The following is a 21,346-nucleotide window of genomic DNA, read 5'->3' as shown; positions in this document are numbered from 1 at the left end:
AGTTTTTGGTTTCTTTTTATTTGTTTATTCCAGAGATGATAGACAAAGAGAAGGAGATGTGATACCTTTTTATTCATATGTAAGCATCAATCTCTCTTTCCTACTTTCACCTGAAGAAGAGACCTTTGAGGTCTTGAAAGCTAGTGATTAATTGTCATTTAGTTAGTCCAATAAAAAGTCACATCTCCTTCTCTTTGTCTAGTTATTTATTGAAACACACGGACGTTGTTCTGTTATATACACACACTGAATAAGAAGCAGGATATCTCACAGCGAAACTAACATGAACATATACTGTAGGACCACCTAAAGCCACTACACAATAGTTTCAAAAGCCTTGTAATGACCCTGTAGTTTAATACTATGCTACTGTAGCTATGCTACATCTCTCTCCAGACAGTTGCATGGTATCTCTGCACCCCCAGACACAAGGACCCCCCCTTTTGGTCCACCTAGGCCAGTTTCAGCACCTCTTCAACCATGACCCCGATGCCATCAAAGATCTCGTGCACTGGGGCGTTGCACATGAAAGCGCTGGTGGTCACTATCTTGTTTTTAGCGTCCACGTGAGCCTCTTTTACGTGCTTGTTAACGTGTTTGCAGCCAAGCTCCTTCATCACGTTGGCTGTATTTGCATTGGGCCACCTAGGGGATAGGAGGAATAACTGTACTGTTATATACAGTAAGAAAGGTATTGCCGTTCAGCAAGCTGTAGAATCAAAAGTATTCATGGCAATATATTTGGTATGTTGCAGATTATAAATTAAAACATACTGAAGGCTTTTAAACACACAAAATCATGTGCTGCCTTTGCACATTTTCAAACTACTGAATCTATTCTGTTTAGATTACTCGTATTTTATAAACATGTGTTTTTATTACAACTTCTGTAAGCTAAAACTTTATTACCCCATTTATGAATACTAAATAATAGAACAGCTGCACTTACATTTCACACTCCTTGTCATGGCCCACAGTGAGCTCACAGCCAGGCAGGATCTTGGCTGCCAGGACAGGGGAGATGCAGCACAGCCCCAGGGGTTTGCCAGCTTTGTGGAAATCCTTGATCGCTTTCTCCACAGCCGGGTTCACCTCGCAGTCCTTCCCCTGCGTCGCCCATGTGCACAGGTTCTTGGCTACACCGAACCCACCTGAACAAAGCAACTCAATTATCATGCGAGACAAATGTGGAACAGTCTCAAGGGATAAACTAGGTTAGGTTAGGTGTAACCCCAGCTTATATCACTGTGCTCATCCATGCCTTCATGTAGAACGGTAACTTTACACTTGCTGATAGTCAATGAAAGTACCTCAGAGCAATGTGTTAACTGTGAATGTGTCTACTACCATTATTGATAAAGATCTGGCCAACTGCTACATAAAATGTAGTGAGAACCAACAGCTTCTCATTTTGATAGGAACGCCTGGTCCCTTTCTCTCTGTAAGACAGAGCAGTCCGGCTGCCCCTCCCTCTCTCACTCACCAGGGATGATGAGAGCATCGTTGTCGGCGAGTTTCAGTGTGGCCAGGTCCTGGATGTTTCCGCGGACAATACGGGCGCTCTCTGTCAACACGTTACGCGACTCCTCCGTCGGCTCCCCCTTTATGTGGTTCACCACATGCATCTGAGCCACATCGGGGGCATAGGCGTTAACCTGGAACACAGCACACAAACAGTCATGAGCTACCACGGGTTACGTGAGTGAATGATCATGAATGTATTCATTTGCTTGTGCATGTTACATGACAGCTTTGCCATTAGTCTTTCCATGGAAGCCTGGGTTCAAATACGACTCAAGCAAATTAGCTTGGTGGCCTTAACCCAACTCATAGCGGACATTCGTCTCTGCTTAACCCAGGCCCAAAGCCAGTATATTATAATATGTCAAATATGACACTACATTTTTCAATACAATGTCAATTAATCGCAGTTAAAGTCTGTGATTAAAGCATTCATTTCTTTGGAGATTCATTTTTTTTAACGTGCATTAATCTCGCGTTTCTCTTTATTATTTCTTGACGTTTACTTTTTAAAAAGGTATTTTTGTATTAATAAGGTATTAATACACCAGGATTTTAAAAGCATAGTTTGTTTGTGCGCTGCGTCGACTGCTTCCTGATCACCCCAGGTAACAGAGGGGCGAGGAAGTGTGTCCAAAAAAAACCAAACTCCTGCTTTGCTGTACGTGTCTCTTTCTTTCACCGCTGATGTGAGGCAGTGATATGTAACAAAAGAATCATACCGAATGTAACATCGCCTGTTTTAAACAGAATATTCTTCTCACTGGTAAAATTTGACTCTATTGCAGGTACATTTTTTTAAATACATATATTTACATATCAGTGAATAAAAACGTTTTTGGTATATTAGCGCTGACAGTCTATACTTTACCGGGACCTGAAAACTTTTCAATTCATCTCAACCTGACAAATACTGTTTAACCAAAATCATCATGTATAATAATTTACCCGTGTGTGTGTGTGTGTGTATTTATACAGTTTAACGTGGTTTAAATTACATTAAAACACTGAATGCTCATACCTACAGATTGATATAAAACCTTTACTGATTTGTAAAAAGACAGCAATGCCTATGATCTGTCTAATGACTACTAATATATATATATATATATATATATATATATATATATATATACTGTATATTATAAAATAATTATTTTTATTATAAGCAATGATACATATATTAAACAAAACTGATCAAATATATATATATATTATATATATATATATATATATATATATATATATATATATATACACACACAGTATAATTTGAAATGCACTAAGGTGAGTAACTCCATTGTGATTTAGCGTTGGTTAAAACAATTTAACAGCATGATGGAGTTTTCTGTATAATTCTGTGTAAATAAATATAAAATTATAAAGAAGGGGTAACAACTAATCCAGAAATAGAACAGTTTTTTTTTCTTTTTGTTATGCTGGGATGTTTGTTGAATAATAATAATAATAATAATAATAATAATAATAATAATAATAATAATGTAGCACGGAGGCAGTTGATTTGCAAGAAGATGTGGGAATAGACCTGATTATGGATTGGGGAAGGGGATGAGAGTACTCTGATAATGAGAGCGTTCTCTGTGTGTTTTGGTGCAGCCTGTGTGTGAGTGCATCACTGAGGGGGGTGGGAGCAGGTCTAACACGACCAGTCAGGGATAGGGAGTGTTGGACCAATGAGTGAGAAACGGGGAGGGACTTAGGGGTGTGTGGGTGGAGATGATAGTTTGAAAGAGAAGGGAGATCTGGCACTGGAAGAGTTGAGAGAGAGAGTTAAGATGTCAGGTTTCGTCTGCGAGTGAGAGGAGGGGAATGAGAGCCACTGTTCACCAACAGCTAAAATATTATATATATATATATATATATATATATATATATATATATATATATATATATATATATATATATATTAGCTCAAAGGGAGCCTGTGTTTGAATCAAAACATTGGAGGTATTTATAGGTTTTTGATGGCATGACAACTACTTGTTATTGTTTACATTCAAATCCATGATTTATTCTTACATGATGTAATGGTGTTCTATATATACACACACACACAGCACTTTCTGATTTCTTTGAACCGCAACTTTACTCTGTCTCATATCATGAAAACCACGCAGCTGAGCGCTACAATAATACAATGACAATACAATACAAATTTATATATATATATAAGCCCATCTTTATATATATATAATAGATGGGCTTGAGTGAGTTACAGGAAAATAATTCCATCTAGGGTTTATGTGACGTCATACCGTTAGGTCGAGTAGTTTATAAACTGTCACATAAACGCCTTTAGCATTTTCCAATCTCATGGAACGACCAGTGACATAATATGGAGTCAGCAGATCTTGAAGATAAGAAGTTCCGAGACCATGTAAGGCCTTATTATAGGTAATAATAATAATAATAATAATAATAATAATAATAATAAAACCAGCTAATGAGATGGATGCAGTAATTGTATCAAGCAAATATGCAATTAATTTTTGTAATCGCTTGACAGCCCTAATAGCAATATATGCCAAGTCTGCCTACCTTCACATTGGCTCTGCTGAGGTGGATCATAACTGCTGATGACTCATAGATCTCACTCCCATCGTACACCCCACAGCCAGCCAGGATCACAGCTACACGCTTTGCCATGGTGATCAGAGCTCCTTCTGAACACAAACACACAGAGGGCACCATCATTAAAGCAACCTATAAGTGCAATGTACTGTATGGAGACAGACTTGTTCTGTCACCCTCCCACAACAGGGTGGTCAATCCAGTACAGGGGCAGGCTTGAGGCATGCTCATGGGACATCGTGTGGAAGCTCACAATGCCATTGCAATAGAGAGGACTGAGAGCTTCAAAAAACACAGAATATATCCCAGACACAACAGGACAAATATATAATAACCTAGTAAATATGCACAGTCATTTATCTAATATACTTCACAGTAAATATTCTTTAATATACTACAGTACCTACAATATACTACGATACTATATACTGTACTGTACAAATATATATATATATATATATATATATATATATATATATATATATATACTATGATATACTATATTCATCATTAAGACACACACATGATCTCGAACACATTCTTCAAATATATAAAAGTTTATTTTAAACATAAAACTCTTACCAGTAACGTTCCTTGAACTTGTTAAAAGGCTTGGAGAGAGATGTTAAGGTGTAGCAGAGATCTTTTCATTTAGTGTTTTCTGTTTGAAGCTGGTTTATATGCCCAGATGGGTTTTGTCTGGCAAACCCTTTGGGGGTGGGGCCTGTGTGCCTGAGTCCTGCCCCCAAGCAGAGAGGTGAGCAAATGGGACTTTCCAGGGAATCAAAAATTGCAGACTCATTGTTAGTACAGTATAATTGAACACAGCCATTATTTGAATATGAGTTTAATTATAAGAGTTTTATCAGGATTAGCATGCAACAGTGTCCCTAGATCATATACAGCTTCCTTCTTCCTTGAACTGGGAGACTACACTTTTAAGACAGAATCTTGGAGAGTTCTTCCTAAATTAAATGGAATCAGAAACGGAGTCCTGTGCGATAATTCAGTAGTCAAGTAAATTAAAATGTGACTTTGCCTTGAAGTTTTACCTACTTAACAATATTAAAAAAAAAATAATGCATAGTCACCATATGTTCCCAACAGGTGGTGCAGCAAACCCCCAATAAATATTGCATTTTTATTGAACACATCCAAAGATGTGAAGCTGCCCTTAAGCAGTGTGTTATGTATTCAAATTAGTTTTTCACATGATAATTTGTGTGAAATTTCAATTACATTTGGCTTCTAAACACCAGTCTTTTCTAAATCCTTCCCCTTTCACTGACTGGTGCAGAAAAAGAGGATCCTCTTCTTAGAACACTATTGCCACACCCAAAGTATTGTGTCAGGTCCATCTCCAGAACTTGCTCAAGACAGACCCACAAAGCAAAAGAAAAAAATCACCTGCAAAAAACAGCTCTCATACAGCTTGTAAAGACCAATACAGCAGGTCTACCAGAGGAGGTTGTGCAAAATAATTGAAAACAGAAAATTCCTAGTGGGGTTAATCTTTGTGAACAAAAACATCTACCCTTTCGAATAAGCTACATTTTCTCTCAAAATGTTTAACACACTCACTGTGACAGGAAAGTCTTGAATGAATGCTTTTTTAATCTTAATTACCAAATTAGTAGTTCAGACAATGCTGTATTGACCCTACAATGGCAATGCAATGGCTCTGTACGAGCACAATGATAAAACAAATGCATCCAAAATAGAGCTGATAGAATGATGCCACAGTGGTGAATTTTATTTTGATAAACCAATGGCAAGAATCAAAGAATAGCATTGGTAATCAGTTTAATACTTTTTTTTCTGTAATTCAGAAATAGCTGTGCCACATTCATATTTATGTTTATTGATATCAACAGGAGTGGTCCATTTTTGTGAACTGTAAGAATATGGGGATTCTGGATTTAAATGTATTTGCATCATCAGTAAACATTTCAATTTACTGTATGTAATGTGTCAAAGTTCAACTAAAGCAAACACCTGGTGGCACACAAGTTCCTTACATGAGCGACCGCCACAGCATTCTGTTTGGATGAGTAACTAGAAAAGCAGCTTGATAAGGTGAACCATGAAGCAAAGGGAATTTTCCTGGAAGCATCAGTTTGCAGATGTTGTCATGGTGAGCAGAATGAATAATACAACAGACAGCAAAGACACTGGTGCAGGTGTCAGACAAAGACACCTGGCTATGAAGAACACCCGGGTAAAGGTCAGCTCGGGTATAAAAATAAAACAGGTCTGAACCCTTTTTTTTCATACACGACCACAATATCCCCACAAAACAATATCAAACATGCTATTGAAATACAGAAAGCATATTTCAAACGCAAATTAAAAAGAAAACAAATACTCTCAGCGACGTATCCAGTTAGATGAACATTTTACTTGGTAGTCTCAGATACAGACATATAGCATGATGTTCGGATAAACCTAGCTAAATAAACAGCAACGTTAACGTTGAACATCAAATTACATGTCGACGACTTCTCATTATATCACACCAGACTTTAAACTAAATGCCAGAGTTTTAACAACAACAATGCTTGCACTGGTGGACGCCAAAACTGGTGACAACAATGTCATTGAAGTTTCTCAAACCACGGAATTACCACGTACAACTGACTTTTTTCAGTGTGCCGCTGCAAAGACGAATTCCCGTCTTTTTGCTGTCATATTTAAGTAAAAGTTTGCAAGATTTGCACTGTACAAATCCACTTGAACTTTCACTATCGCGGAAAACAACAACGTCGAAATGTTTCCAAACAGAATATTTACCCTTTCCAGCAACAACACTTTCCACTGCTAAACATTCTCCAGTAGACAGCTTTCTTTTTATATCAACAGCCTCCATATTAATAATGTAGAATCACTTTTTGGCTGTATATTTTTACAGCATAAACACGAGAACGCAGAGACGCCTCTCACTGCACGCTTTACGGTTTGCTCACATGGGATCCATGATAAATCGTAAGGTATTTGCATTTGCAAAAGGAAAAAAAAAAACACTCGCTAAAATGTAATAATGCATTTATTTATAAAATACTGAGTCGGCCCGGCCCGACCCGAGCGCTTGACACAGAATATACACCCGACCCGACCCGAACCCGACACACCCATACGGAAAGAACACATATTTTCAGTATATTATAAATATAGTCATTGTATACTGTTTTATATGTTACCTATATGCAGCACATATCCGTATATTTATGTACATATATTCCTAATGTAAAAAAAAAAGCAAACTGTGAACATATATGTTTAAAAATATGATGTAACTTGATTTGTATGTCATAAATATATTCTACACATTTATTTACAAAAATGTGAGTTATTGCACTTATTCCAAATAAAAACAATGAAAATAAGAAAATTACAATATTTTTGATGTTTATTAAGAAAATAAAAGTATCAGTATTTTTATCATACAGTCGGGTCGGGTAGCCAGGCTTTACACCCAGGGATGTTTGACTGAATAAAGCCTGGGAAAGATTAGCAGTGAATTGTTTTTATTGAATGCATCGTTCAGCTGGTCTTTAGTGTTTCAGTAACACTGAAAGAAGCATCTTAATCAGTAATCTAATCTGGGTGTATACGTTACAAGGTAGTTTTCTGCAATCAAAATGTTTATGGGAAGTCTTTGTGTGATAGTCTACCTGAATGTTAGGTGGGTTGGTGATATGTTAATAAAACCTTTTAGAAAACAATGTACTACTCTAAACACTCATGTATATGTGCATGTATTTAAGGAGTGTGATGAATCTTATTCATGCTTCACACTGCGCCCCCGGAGTTGAAGTGTCATTCAGTATTGTGTGTGGGGGAGTGCCACTCTTAGCTGATCGCTTTTTAGAATCAGCATATAAAAACCTTCAATACCCCTGTAGGTTTGAAGTACAATCATATGTTGCCTTTCAGAGCTTCATTACTCTTATTCGATCCAATATGATTTTTGCTTTGCACACATTGCCTCATCGGCGACCAAATATTGCAATTTCAGTTTGAATAATAACATTGAAAACAGTGCAACCTGGTGATCAAATGTTAGAATTGCATCTAAAGAGTCCCCTGTCCAAAATGTGAGTACATCCATTTTTGGGGGGGGGGGGGGGGGGGGGGATTTCTGGGGATATAGAACCTTAAAATAACATTGAAGTTCAGGTAGCTATAGATTGCACATAAGGGATAGGTTGTGTAAATGTAACTGCTTCACATTGGTTTCCTGTTGCACAACTATCCTGCTTAAAAGCAGACCTACGTCTCTGTTTAGTGCTGCTGAAATCTGACATATGTCCTATGGAAATCTATAGAAAATAAGTGATTGTACTGTAATCTCTTATGCAGGTTCCACTGTATTGGGATTGTTGACTCATACAGCAAATTACTGAATTTTCTATATTCCATTTTGTACCCTTAATCCAAATAACACAAACATATGTATTTATTTACCCACCTTGACAAAATGAATTCCACAGGCAGGTGAGGTCACACTAGTCTGTCTGAGGTAGCAGTGTATTTTTTTATTTTGTATTTAAATCAGTATTAACAGAGGCTTCACAAGAAATAAGTTGCATGTTCTACACTAACTTCCTTATTAAAACAACCTCTCCTGTTGGGGAACTGATGCAAATGATTTACGGCGACGGAAGAGGAAAGATTTTTTTTTTTTTTTTTCCCTGTGTTTTAGAGTGACGTTCTAGTGGGAGTCTTTCTAATCAGCAGCACTATATAGATACTGGGTGGAGAAGTTTGAGCAAGTTAGTATTCCTGAATTCAACTGCGAGCGTCCGCGATGACTGAGCCACGGGTAGAGATTGAGTCCCTGCATTTCTCTGTTGGCATCCTTGGAATATCCGCAGGTAGGAAACTATATGAACCCAATGTCTAAGTTTTGTGTTATTACAAAATTGAAGTTAAAACCACAATGTGAAAATAACTTTGTGTGTCATACTTAAGTTATTATACATATATTAAAATATCCCTTTCAAGACTTACAAGTGCTTTTTTTTTTTTTTTTTTTTTTTCTTTTTTAACGTGTTCTGTACTGGGTTACATTTTGTCAAAACATGGCTTAGTACAGTACTTTTTTTTTTCTTGCCCAGTAAATTAATAGTTTATTTTAAACTAAATGATTCAGTCAGATGTAGGGATGTAGTAGTGAAATATTTAATAATTTATTTTTACGACTCTTAATTCAATACTTGTAGGATAGAAATTCAGTGCGTTTTACAACGTACATCTGACTGCTTTATTTATCTATTCGTTTATTGTGTAATTTAGTCTACCTGTGTAAATACCGTCAAACCCGCTTATTATCACCACGGCCAAAAGGGGACACAGTAATAGTTGCGATTCTGTCACACTCCGGTTATCATCACTCAGCCATACACCTGATTTCCACCAATTATTCAGTCAATTAAAAACATAGAATTTCACGTTTTACATGCAAGTACCTTTCTGTACGTTATTTAAATGTAAAGTACGGTAGCAGAATACGGCATACAGCACGTTGAACACTAATTAATCGGTACAATACGCAATAAGGCATGTGTTGTAACAGCACTTGTTCTGTGTGTTAATGCTTATTTCGATAGATTTTATGGTTGTCACCGATAGTTAACTACTATTTGTGATTAACTGTTCGGTCCATTTGAAATGATATCATGCAACACGTCAATGATGTATGTATAGCTGACAGTCTACCCTACACCACGACTCAGTCAAAATCTCTTTTGCAGTTAAATTAATTGTGCTGCAGTAGTACTAATTTATGTAACTGAACTACTCCGTTTAATATAATAAGAATAATGCAGTAATGTTTATTTCTGTAACAGGTTAACCACTTTGCAGTGTTTCCTTATTTTTGGACGTTACACAATGTCTCGTCATTCTGCCTTTTTTTAAGAATTTGTTAAGAAAAGGTGACACAATAACGGTAACAATTGCTTCCTTCTCTAATGATTTTGAAATGCATGTGTAGTGTGAAAACCAATAAGCAGGACTAACGACTAGTATATAATAATGTCTCAATACTCCCAGGTGCCCTTTTGCTGTTGGTAAATGGCTACAGTCACACCCAGACAGGCCCATTTATTCCAAGCACTGCACTGGGAATCTTGCTGCTCATCGTTGCTGCACTCTTGGCCTATGCAGGTAAGTGGTGATCGCCACAGGCTCTGCAGTACACTTAATGAATAACTAGGGTAACCCATGCAGGGGAACCATTTGTGGCAATATTAATTATGTCAACCACATGCAAACATGTGGATCACATGAGCCGCACATGTTACTTATATATGTATAGCTTTATCCCTTCTGGTATCAGTGTCTGATGAATCCTGCAGCATTCAATTTTCTATAAACCACAAGTGTATGCAGTCAATTGAGTGAAAGTAATGTTATACAAAGTTACCGCTTGATAAAGATACACAGCCATGAGAGATAACATTTACAAGTGGGTAACCTTTTAATCTAAATAGCAAAGTGACTTTAATGAAATAATTGGACAGGTGGTCATCTTGACTGTATACTAGGGTTGGCGCTGACTGCTGTGTTTATCTCTCCACCCCCCCCCCCCCACCCCCCCCAAACTGCAGGTGTGAGACGGAGCTTGAACCATGCCCCTCTGTTTGTGTCAGTGTTTCTTACCATCTCAGCCCTGTGGTGTGGCTCAGGACTTGTTCATATCCTGGCTGGGCAGGGGGTGGTGGTGGGGCAAGCTGGGCTGCGTGATGCCCTGGTTCCAGGGCTGGCGGCATTTACCCTGGCTCTGCTGATAATAGGGGTGGTGGGGGTCATGCAGAGGGAGGTTGTCCTGTCGGTCATCTCCTTCGCAGTGTGCCTGGCATGTGCACATGAAATTGCTGGGCTGTATGATCGCTCCTTTGGACAGGGGGCCACGGCCGCCAATTACCTGCTGGTCTGCCTTTTGGGGGCATACTTTGGCACAGGGCGAATGCTCAAATACATCACCAAGAGCAAGCTCCAGCTACCAGGCACCGGCCTGGTGAAGAAAGACAAGCTAACAGCCTCGCAAGCTCAGGACAAGAACGACATTGTGATAACTGGCCTGGTGATGAACCTGCTCTCGGCCAGCGTCTTCGCCTGTTCTCTGTTAGGGGTGGTCTCCACTCTTTTCCAAGGTCAGGTTCCATGGCTGTGGACAGCTGGGGTTTACCAGATTGGGGTGTGCATCCTGTCTTACCGCTGCCTTGACACACTCTCTGCCACCTTCTACGGTTTCACTTCGGTACTGAAATTCGCTGAAGGCTACACCCTCCTTCTGACTGTCTGGAGCCCAACTGAGCCCTACTTCCCAGTCCCCTTCCCTGCTGTCTTTTCCATCCTATTCTTTGTGCTGGCCCTTTTCATTACCCAGAAGAGTCTGGCAGATGGGCTCTACCTCCTGTTCTACGTGGCCTATTGCATTGCCATTGCTGCCCAGCCCCAAGGCTTCTTCCAGGGAGGTACCCAGGGAGTCCAAGCCGCCATTTTCATTGTCTCTGCCATCATGGTACTTGTCTCTCTCCACAACATGGCATCACCTTGGAGGATCCCCACTGGAGAAGGGCTGGTCAAGGCTTTAGTCTCCAGGACCAGTGCCTTAAACCTACGAGAGCAAGATAAGGACTTGCACGCGCCCTACTTGGGTTACTCCAAATATGCTGATGCAGAAGTGCTAGGCCATGCCTGCAGTGTGCTAGCTGCCTTTGCCATTACTGCAACTGTCGGCCCAAGTGGACCCCTGGACATCGTGATCCTGCCCTGGGCAGTGGTAGCTGGTGGAGCCCTCCAACTGCTGTCTGGCTCGGTGGCATTCGCACGAGGCAAGACCCTAGAGAGCACGGCCTTCATCCTCTATGGCATCATGTGGGTGGTGTGGGGGCTGACCAGATATGGCGGTCTTTATGGTGCCACAAGGGGCTTCAACGTGGCCGTGGGCATCATTTGCTTCATGCTTTTCAACTGCTTTGTGATGGTGGGGACCCTCTTCCTCAGCAAGGCCTGGTTTGCCTACGCTCTAACTTTCGAGCTCATCCTGATCAGCTTCCTGCTGGACGCAGTCAACGCGCTCCCCTTTGGCTACGACATCGGGGTGACCATCATCTTCGGCCTGGTCAGCTTCTACTGCTTCCTGGCCAACCTCTTCAACAGCAGCTTCCAGAGCCCCCAGCTGCCTGTCGGCGAGCCCTTCATCAAGCTGAGCGGCTACGGGGGCGGCAGTGGCAAGTGTCCCCATGTCCCTGCCAGGAAGGCTACCTCTGTTCAGAAGATTGCAGGTACTTTGACGTCTGTGGTGATGAGGTTAAATTTTATTATTACTCATTAATTTCACTATTTTTTATATTAGCAGGGATATCTGAAAGTGAATATAAACTTTTATCCCCCCTGGTTTCAGACATCCTAAAGAACGGTGGCACCTGTGGGATCCCCACGGACACAGTCTATGTGCTGGTTGCTGCTTGCAATCGGCCCGATGCTGTAGAAAAGGCATACAAGTAAGTTTTTACTGAGGTTACAGTACGCATTCCATGTCTTATCTTATCATTCTATCTGTGTATTATTTCATCCATCTGTCTTCTGTCTTTTAATAGGAGCCTTAATCATGTACAATATTATCAACTTGTCTTATCTACTGTATACTTTCTTCCCCTTACTTTTTAAGGCAGCTCAGACGTATAGTTGTATTGCAATCACCTTCACAACAGCTGAAACAACAAATATTAGACATGAAAGACAAATTCATAGGGTGGTTTAAAAGTCACGACCAGCTCACAGATATGGGTCATAGAGAAATGAAAACTTATGTAGTAAAGATTACGTTTACCTTGAGCACTTATGTCTACAGTTTGATGTCTCAGTATGCATTTGCCTAAACTTTGCTATTTTTCTGTTCCAGAGCGAAGGTGCATGCTCAGGACCGGCCCATGTCCTTGTGGATCTCCAGCATTAAGCAGTTAGAGCCAGCCAGACACCTCATTAACCCACTGCTCTGGGACTTCATGGAGGCAGCCTGGCCCTCCTCCATCAGCATGGTCATCCTGCGAGGTAAGAGGCACTGTAGAGCTGGGTTGGGGTCATGTACCGCTAGGACTGGGTGGGTAAGGATTAATCTGATTCCTACATTGGTGGCTTGCATTGTTTATGGTTGGTCTGTCTTTGCTTTGTACACGGACAGTGGACTATCTATATGTAGTAAGTGAACTGTGCTTCCGTTCTGTATTACACCCCAGTAGTTCTCTGCGTTGGTGTTGTCATGCTCTGTTAACAGTTGGTGCTTGTTTTAACTCCTAGGTAAATGGCTTGAGTGCTTTGGTCTGAAAGACTCAGCAAAGTACATCGGCACCCCTCAGAGCATCGCCATCCGTAACCCCAACTGCACCGTCACCACGCACCTCATCGACTTGGTAAGGAGTGTTGGTTTAAAGGTTGAGACCAACTGTATGAGGTCAAGGCCTAAATCCCTGAGCGATATGATAATACCCCTGGAGAGTCTTATCTAAACAAACCACTTCTTTCTGGACAGGTGGGTCCCATTGCAGTGACGTCAGCAAATCCAACAGGAGAAGCAGACACTACCCACCACAACCAGGTCTACGCTAAACTGGGAGATAAGGTGGGGCAGCTGAGATACAGTAACAGAGATACACACACATATAGAAACAAACCAAGCTTGGACCAAAACACTCAAACAATCCCAGTATCAACAGGTATCTGTGGCAGCTTAAAACAGTTGGACTTGAAAAAGAAAGAGTATGACTACACATTGATGTCGTGATTTAGTAAATAAGGAGTTTAAGCAGCTATATTATTAGTAGTAGTTGTTAACGTGTTATTAGAGAAGTCGCTTGTTTTCTCTCGCAGGTGGACGGGGTTTTGTGTGATGGGCCTTCCCCGGAGAATATTGCCTCCACCGTTGTGGACTGCACCAAGATAGAAAGCGGGAACATTGGCTTCTTCAGAGTGGGCATCTTCCCCAAATCCCAGGTACCTCCCTGCCACCTCGGACAGTGTGGGCTTCAGTGGTGGTTTCAAACCATTTTAATATTAGAGTTTGGCTTTGCTGTTTACTGTTATACAAAAACAGTGAAATATAATTGCAATGGTTATATCACAACAGCTAAAATTACCCAAAACTCTTACAATTGTTGGTACTTCACAGTGGTAGGAACCAGTACACACACTGGTAATTCATAGCACCAGTATCACATTGGTACCAGTGTGCTACTGTATCATTACCACTGTGCAGTACTGTTGCCATTGCTGGTCTGCTAGGATTCATTCTGGTTAACCATTCTTGGCAGCATTGTGATTTCCATTTCAAAATGGTCTGCATGGTATCTGTGTATTTCTGCTGAAAGTTATGTTCTGAATCAAAGGTGCTGCAAATCTTTGAGAGGGTTCAGAGAAAACACAAAGGAGGAGGAGTGGACAATACTGCCTTCGTGACTGATATCGCTGAGGAGACCACAACTCCCGAGATGGCTGTTCGCTCCAAAGGAGAGCTTAGCTCTGTGAAGGAGGAGGTCGAACTTCAAGAAGAGGGGCAAGACAAATAGGGAGGTCTATAGGAATTTCAAGGCTATTATTTCAAAGATTCTACACAAGGTGAAACATTCAAGAACAGATTCTTATTTGAAGTGGATACCTGAGGATGAGGATGCTCACAAGCTATATACTCCTAAGAAGTACTCAAACATACAGGTATCTTATGGTTGAATAGCAACTATTGTGACATGTCTGCTTGGCTGAGCTAGCCTGACTTGTTGCACAGGTAAAATAATATTACTGTAAATAAGTAGACCCAGCTACTGTTCTCTGTCAATCCTGCTCACTGTATATACTGTATAGGCAACTGCCTTTGTAAACACACACAAAAATGAGTGAAGTCAATATGTTCTTATTTAGATGTAGGCAAAGCAAATACGCTGTTGAGGTATACGATTGTGTTGAGCTGTCAATCTTGGCAGGGGGCCACAGGCTTAATCCTATGAAAGTTTAATTGAACATAATAGTAGTGTTGAAATAAAGGAAGCTTTAAAGCAGATTGTACTGGTTTGTAAAGCTATTCCAGTTATCATTTTATGCTTTCTGAAGCTATCAATGTGATTAATGTCTGTGAGTTTGTTTTTTTCAATGTAGCTTTTTATTTATATATATCATTTTTGTATTTCTTTTTTAAGTGTTATTTCAGGATTACACAAATAAAACACCCACACACGGTTTGCTAATAACTTTTGGACGTAACTCATAAAGGAACAGCAACATTACAGTCAAATTGTTTCCAGCGAGAGACAATTACAGTTGGAAGTCAATAGATTATTTGAATAAAGCTTTTATGTTTTTTACATGTGTGTGTGGTCACTTTGTTATTCACTAATACATTTGAAGAGTTGATGCTGTTTATTAGATTAACTCTAATATACATATACTAGCTTTCAAGACTCTTCTTCAGCTGTAGAGTAAGTGGATATTTAAGGAACCAGGTGTTCAATTTCCACTTACAACAGACTTAAAAGCTAGTGTTTATTATTTATTTCTTAGCAGACGCCCTTATCCAGGGCGACTTACAATTGTTACAAGATATCACATTTTTACATACAATTACATTATTTTTTACACATTATTTTTACATACAACTACCCATTTATACAGTTGGGTTTTTACTGGAGCAATCTAGGTAAAGTACCTTGCTCAAGGGTACAGCAGCAATGTCCCCCACCTGGGATTGAACCCACGACCCTCCGGTCAGGAGTCCAGAGCCCTAACCACTACTCCACACTGCTGCCCTTTGAATTGATCTTGCCACTATACCTTCATTACCACGTTAAACACATCTGTTTCAACAAATGTATTCTGGATTAAAATTTTACACATTACGTTATAAACATTTACAAATATATTTAGAGTACTGTAATCATAGATTTGTGTACTGTATATTGTATTTGGGGCTCAGCGTAAATCATGTGGTGAAAATATAATAATTCACTCATCTTTTTGAAGAATATATTTTTTGAGCCAATACCTATAAAACCTTCTGAAAAATATAGCGTTATACGTCCCCATGTGTTGCTACAACTGTTTAAATGACGTACATGTCATTTTTATTTTCATTCTAAACATCCTGACAACATTTTACTCTTATAACTTGAAAGTCTGTTTCAAAGATCTTTTCAAAATGGCCACTCTGGTGCACTGGGGTTTGAGATCTGTCCTCCTGACAGGGGCAATCCAACAAGGCTGTACTTTACCCATGAAGTTGCCACCTAAGCCATGCATAACACGATGGGGCACTTGGTTTTCTGCTGTTGAATATCATTCCAAATACATCCCTTTTTAAGCAGGCTTCGTGGAAAAGGAAATACACATTTTACCAAACACTGGACCTCCAGAAATTGCTTAAAGATGTGCAAAGTTTAAAATCTCATCTCTCCTTACTTGCGATGCATGCCAAGGCACTGGTGGATCTGATACAGTGGTTTGAAAGCCATGAACTGAGAGTCCATCAGAGATATAATAAAGTTGCAGAATTAATAAATACATACCGACCAATGGCACAAGAGGTACACAGCACAGACACCACAATAAACAATCTATGTGTAAAAACCTTCCTTGACATTTCTGAAAAACTGATTACTACAACCCGGATCAATGCAAAAAGAAACCACTTTTTTCTTCAACCAGCTCATAACTTTCTGATGGCAGTAAGGATATTCGACCCACAATAAGTGTGTAGTTTGGATCTGGAATACCTCCCATTATATTCTATTCCAGGATTTGATGCTGACTGTAAATCAGAAATGGACAAATACCTACCATATGCAAAAGAAAACAGCAGTAGAATGACTTTGAAGTGAATTAAGTTTGGATTAAAGCTGAAGAATTATTTCCCAATTTAACACGAAAGGCTAAAATATATTTGTCAGTTGTTACCAATTCTGTAGATGCTGAAAGAAGTGTTTCTTCTTATGGCCAAGTTTTTACAGAACAACGTCAATCTGAAAGAAGGCAGGGTTAACCAACTGATGATGCTTAAGTTTAATAGCAAGTGACACTTGCTATTAAACTTAAGCACTTAATGTGTTGCTTGCGAACAACCTTGCATTATTACTATTATTATTATTATTATTATTATTATTATTATTATTATTATTATTATTATTATTATTATTATTATTATTATGTTATATTTGTAATATGTATGTTACAGCATTGATGTTATGATTTCAGTATTTTATATAAATTGTTCCAGGAATCAGTGCTGTTTTTTTTTAATATTTGTTGACAAATTATGTGTTCCTAATAGTAAACTGAAACATTTAAATTATTTATTTACACATTCTAAGAAATAATATTGAATAAGACGTATTAGTAATAAAGGGATGCATGACTAAATAAATGTCCGTAGCTGCTGCTGCCGCCTAATCAACGCGTCAATGCGTGTTAATAGAATGACTAATTGAGATGATTAAAGGAATCAGGAGATTATTAACCAGTAAGTGGTTTAATTAAGCAGACTACATGACCACCTTGCGGTGGGAGGAAGTGCAGCCTAAGAAAGCAGGTCGCATAAAACACAGGGCCCTAATCACGAAACATGTTGCATTACAGTGGGCAGGGACAAAAAAGCTGAGAGAAAGCAATTTGGCAATCATAAAAGCTGTTGACCCAGAAATGCATTGATCTGAATGCATGGAATGAAAACAGGTTTGAACCATTGGTTATACTGTTTTAAATGTATACCTTTGGAATGTCAGCAGCCAATCAGAATGCTGGACATTTTCAAGCCATTTTATGTTTATTTTTTTGTTCAAAGACATGATGTAAGCATGCACTGTTGTTTATTTTCTCTTGTTTTTCCTTTCAATGACTTCTTAAAAAATAAATGTATAAAGCCCCAAAAGAAATTAGAAAAAAATTCCAACTTGAGCATCATTGACTAATGTATTTGAACAGGAAATGTAGGGTTATTGTAATATAATCCACTTGTTTCTCTTCCAGTAATAATCATTTGTACCTGGTGACCCTAAGCAGCCGATGTTGTCAAAGCTACTGTACTGTTCCCAGAAGGAGAGAGTTCAGCTTCCGTCAGGCATCCTCTAACACCTTGCCAGTGCAAATTAATCATTGTTATATAATCCACTTGTTTCGTTTTCTAGTTACACAATGAATTTTCTTGTTCCGCCCTATACGGTTAATGGGCAACTCTAGTTATCTGTCATGCATTAGTAGATTAAATCGAACGACACAGCAACACTCCTCCTGAGAGAGGTATTTTCCTGTGAACACCTTCCAATGCATCTCTGTCATAATGAATTTATCACCCTAATGTTTTGGGGGGTTTTTTCCCTCCGATTTTCTGGAGTAGTTAGTAAGCAATTATTCATCTTAGGAGGAACAGCAATGGATCATTATACAGAATACTATGACATTAAACAGGAAACTAAATGAAGATGATAAAGAAAATAGCCTTTTAAATTAACATGTTACCAAAGCTGCAACAAATAATGAAGTATAAAATAATCTTGGTGGAGGATAATCAGAACAGATGGATCTATCATGTTTTCTTTTTTCACAATGGATGTGTTATATGTGTTTGGTACTTTAATATTTATGTAGCACAGAGAGAGTATGTACCTTTGTCAGTTAGACCCCCCTGTTTATTTATTTCTCCAGAGGCTGGCTAGGTATGTTTCCTGGTCCAGGGTCATTCCCCAGAGCTGTGAATTCCCAGACGGTGTGCTGATGTTTCGCTGGAAAGCCATGATGGATTGACATTCTCTTGCCAAGAACAATAACACAATAAAAACTGGTCATTGTACAGACCTAGGAACAAGAACACAGTTGTGTACAGTATATAATTAGGCAACAACTTGGCTGTAGGCATGAAGAGCATCTGTAATGGGTTGTTCCAGACAAATGACATTCCTGAGGTGTACTGGCCCATCTAGAGAAGCCCATACTGTACCATTATGTGTCACCACACCTCTGGAAACTTAAAATCAATTGTGTCATTGGTATCTGATGGTGAAGTTGCACATCCAGTTCTGTGTTACATAACTGCTTGGATTAGGTAGTCATTTCCTGGAACGTTTAACAAAAAGTACATAACTGACCCAAAAAACATAATTAAACATTCCTCAATGAGACCAATCTAAAGACTTTATAAACCATTTTTGATAGCATCTTTTAATTATATGTTTTTATTCTAATTGAAGTGCCATCCAGCTATTTACCTCCCATTTCTCCCCTATTTGAAATGACCATTTTAAATGTAACCTCATGGATGTAACCCACAATGGTAAGGAGAACTGAAGCCTGAAACTAAACATCTCCTTTTACCTGGTGACCCTAAGCAGCAGATGTTCCCAATGCTACTGTACTGATCCCAGGAGGACAGGGTTCAGCTTGGTCGCACTATCAGGCCTCCTGTGACACCTGACCATTAGGGGTTGCAATGGAATGGTGAGAAAAACCATCCCCAGACAAGTTTCCCTTGCCTGGCCTATGGGAGCGAAAGATCCGATGGTAGCGCTCCTTGTGGACCTCAGCCTAGGTCAACCAAGTGCCCAAATTTTGAAGGACACAGGTACTGAAGGTATTTCAGAGTAAATAAGGAATGTTCTCAGTTCTGTGTGTATTAATTTACACCGGATATACACAGTATGCCCTATGCTGAGATATTACCAAAGACATTCTTCAGTTTGGCATGTTAGTTTGTTCATGCCAATAAAGATTTGCTGTTTTTTGGTGTAAGTTCTTATTTTCTGGTTTTATCTCCAGAATCCCTCAAATATGTTGTAGACTAGTGTTCATGGATTTTGCTTATTTGGTGACACACTAAAATAAAATAAAAAAAATGTTGTCTCATTTTAGAAGATACGTTATTCAGAATAATGAAAAGCACGGTACCTTTGCAATATCCTCTCTATAGTACTATTTTGGCTTTTCTTGATCTGAGATACATTGGTAAGAATCTTAAAATAGCACGTAATGGGCATGAAAAACATGTCTTCTTCCTGAGTTGTGAATTCCCAGCTTCCTTTTGTGGTTGCTACACAAGACAGGAACATCATACATACAATATTATCCTTCTTGAGCTCAACAAGTTCAAGGAGTGTCATAAATATCCTTGTCTGGAAAGTCCAGAAATCACAAACACTCTGCTGTTCAGATTCATGACAAACCGTATTTTCTTAGTGCTATTCTTAGCTCTTGGTAAAATAGCTGAAATATCAGTGATGTTAGTTTGGGACTGTGTTATACAATGTGACTGTGCTGTGGAAACGGTGAAAGGAAAACTGTTTTAAATGGTCAAACTGTATTGTATAATAAGATGTTTCTGTAGCTTTTTTGCAGTTGGAATGGGTTCTGGTTGATAATTAACCTGGTGAAGTTACACCTGGAACTCAATGTTATGTGCAATGCCGCGCAAACAGTCGCATAGAGGACGATTGTGGTAATCAGCGACAATCAACTCAATGACAACCCCTCTGGTGGCAAATTGCCAGCAACAGGCTGCTCCATTTTCAGTTCATTGAGGGTCTGTTCCTTTTCCCTCAACGAATGTCCAAATGGAGGGGTATCGGGATCCCAGAAGTTCCCCGAAAGCGCGGTGCCATCCTTCCACCGAATTGGTTGTGCGTGGTACGTGCTGCTCCACCGCATCGTAATAGTTCCACATATCTGAAATACAGAATTAGATTTGAGGCTTTGTGTACAACTAAAATGTAGATAGCCGCCAGAATTAACATTAATAATATGAACTGGCTTAAATTATACATTTTAATTAAAGTTCAGTGCAAACGTTGCATGTTTATAGTCTGTGGGGGAGGGTGGTTATTGTTAAAAAGAACATGAATGGAAAGGAAATCAATATCATAACCCTGACCTGCTGTGTTTATTATTATTATTTCTGTATTTTTTAGTTAGCGGCACTGTATCAGTGATATAGCTTATTGTATGGTGGGGAAGCTGTTAGTGAAATACTTTATTTAAACTTTATTCAACATGTTCTGTATTAAGGTGGCTTGTTACGGCCATGGAGAGAAATATTATATTAAAGTTGCTAACAGGGTGCATGTTTTGTAATCACATTTGCGTTTTACTTATTTTTATGTTGATGTAACACAGTGATGGTCTTGTAAATGTATTCATTTTTGCTTTATTTACTTTATATATTTTGGAACGGCACTTTATTTTATTAATTATGTACACT

General features: G+C 39.1%; 2 protein-coding genes across 2 annotated transcripts; one reads left to right on the top strand and one right to left on the bottom strand.

Annotated features, from left to right (window-relative positions):
- On the bottom strand, positions 1-5,164 carry LOC117412387 (glutamine amidotransferase-like class 1 domain-containing protein 3, mitochondrial). Its single transcript, XM_034020759.3, has 5 exons — positions 4,696-5,164; positions 4,081-4,205; positions 1,484-1,655; positions 950-1,151; positions 1-645 (listed from the first exon to the last, which is right to left on the bottom strand). The coding sequence occupies exons 2-5, from the start codon at positions 4,186-4,188 to the stop codon at positions 453-455; spliced, it is 675 nt and encodes a 224-aa protein (XP_033876650.1). The 5' UTR covers positions 4,189-4,205; positions 4,696-5,164; the 3' UTR covers positions 1-452.
- Positions 5,165-8,830: 3,666 nt separating this feature from the next.
- Positions 8,831-15,476, top strand: LOC131697796 (uncharacterized). Its single transcript, XM_058989208.1, has 9 exons — positions 8,831-8,987; positions 10,168-10,281; positions 10,725-12,407; positions 12,527-12,626; positions 13,028-13,176; positions 13,423-13,535; positions 13,655-13,744; positions 13,993-14,115; positions 14,508-15,476. The coding sequence occupies exons 1-9, from the start codon at positions 8,921-8,923 to the stop codon at positions 14,685-14,687; spliced, it is 2,619 nt and encodes an 872-aa protein (XP_058845191.1). The 5' UTR covers positions 8,831-8,920; the 3' UTR covers positions 14,688-15,476.
- The last annotated feature ends 5,870 nt before the right edge of the window (positions 15,477-21,346 follow it).

This window comes from Acipenser ruthenus, chromosome 16 (assembly GCF_902713425.1).
Source record: "Acipenser ruthenus chromosome 16, fAciRut3.2 maternal haplotype, whole genome shotgun sequence".
Classification (NCBI taxonomy): domain Eukaryota; kingdom Metazoa; phylum Chordata; class Actinopteri; order Acipenseriformes; family Acipenseridae; genus Acipenser; species Acipenser ruthenus.
The sequence above is the reverse complement of the archived record's forward strand: the minus strand, read 5'-3'. Positions and strand labels throughout refer to the sequence as shown.

Bases quoted from the DNA above. Each gene is read 5' to 3' on its own strand.
- LOC117412387 (XM_034020759.3), bottom strand. From the start codon at position 4,188: ATGGCAAAGCGTGTAGCTGTGATCCTGGCTGGCTGTGGGGTGTACGAT. The intron at 1,152-1,483 runs GTGAGTGAGAGA...TGCTTTGTTCAG, and splicing joins CGATGCTCTCATCATCCCTG to GTGGGTTCGGTGTAGCCAAG. The intron at 646-949 runs GTAAGTGCAGCT...CCTATCCCCTAG, and splicing joins CATGACAAGGAGTGTGAAAT to GTGGCCCAATGCAAATACAG.
- LOC131697796 (XM_058989208.1), top strand. From the start codon at position 8,921: ATGACTGAGCCACGGGTAGAGATTGAGTCCCTGCATTTCTCTGTTGGC. The intron at 12,627-13,027 runs GTAAGTTTTTAC...TTTCTGTTCCAG, and splicing joins GCTGTAGAAAAGGCATACAA to AGCGAAGGTGCATGCTCAGG. The intron at 13,536-13,654 runs GTAAGGAGTGTT...CTTTCTGGACAG, and splicing joins CCACGCACCTCATCGACTTG to GTGGGTCCCATTGCAGTGAC.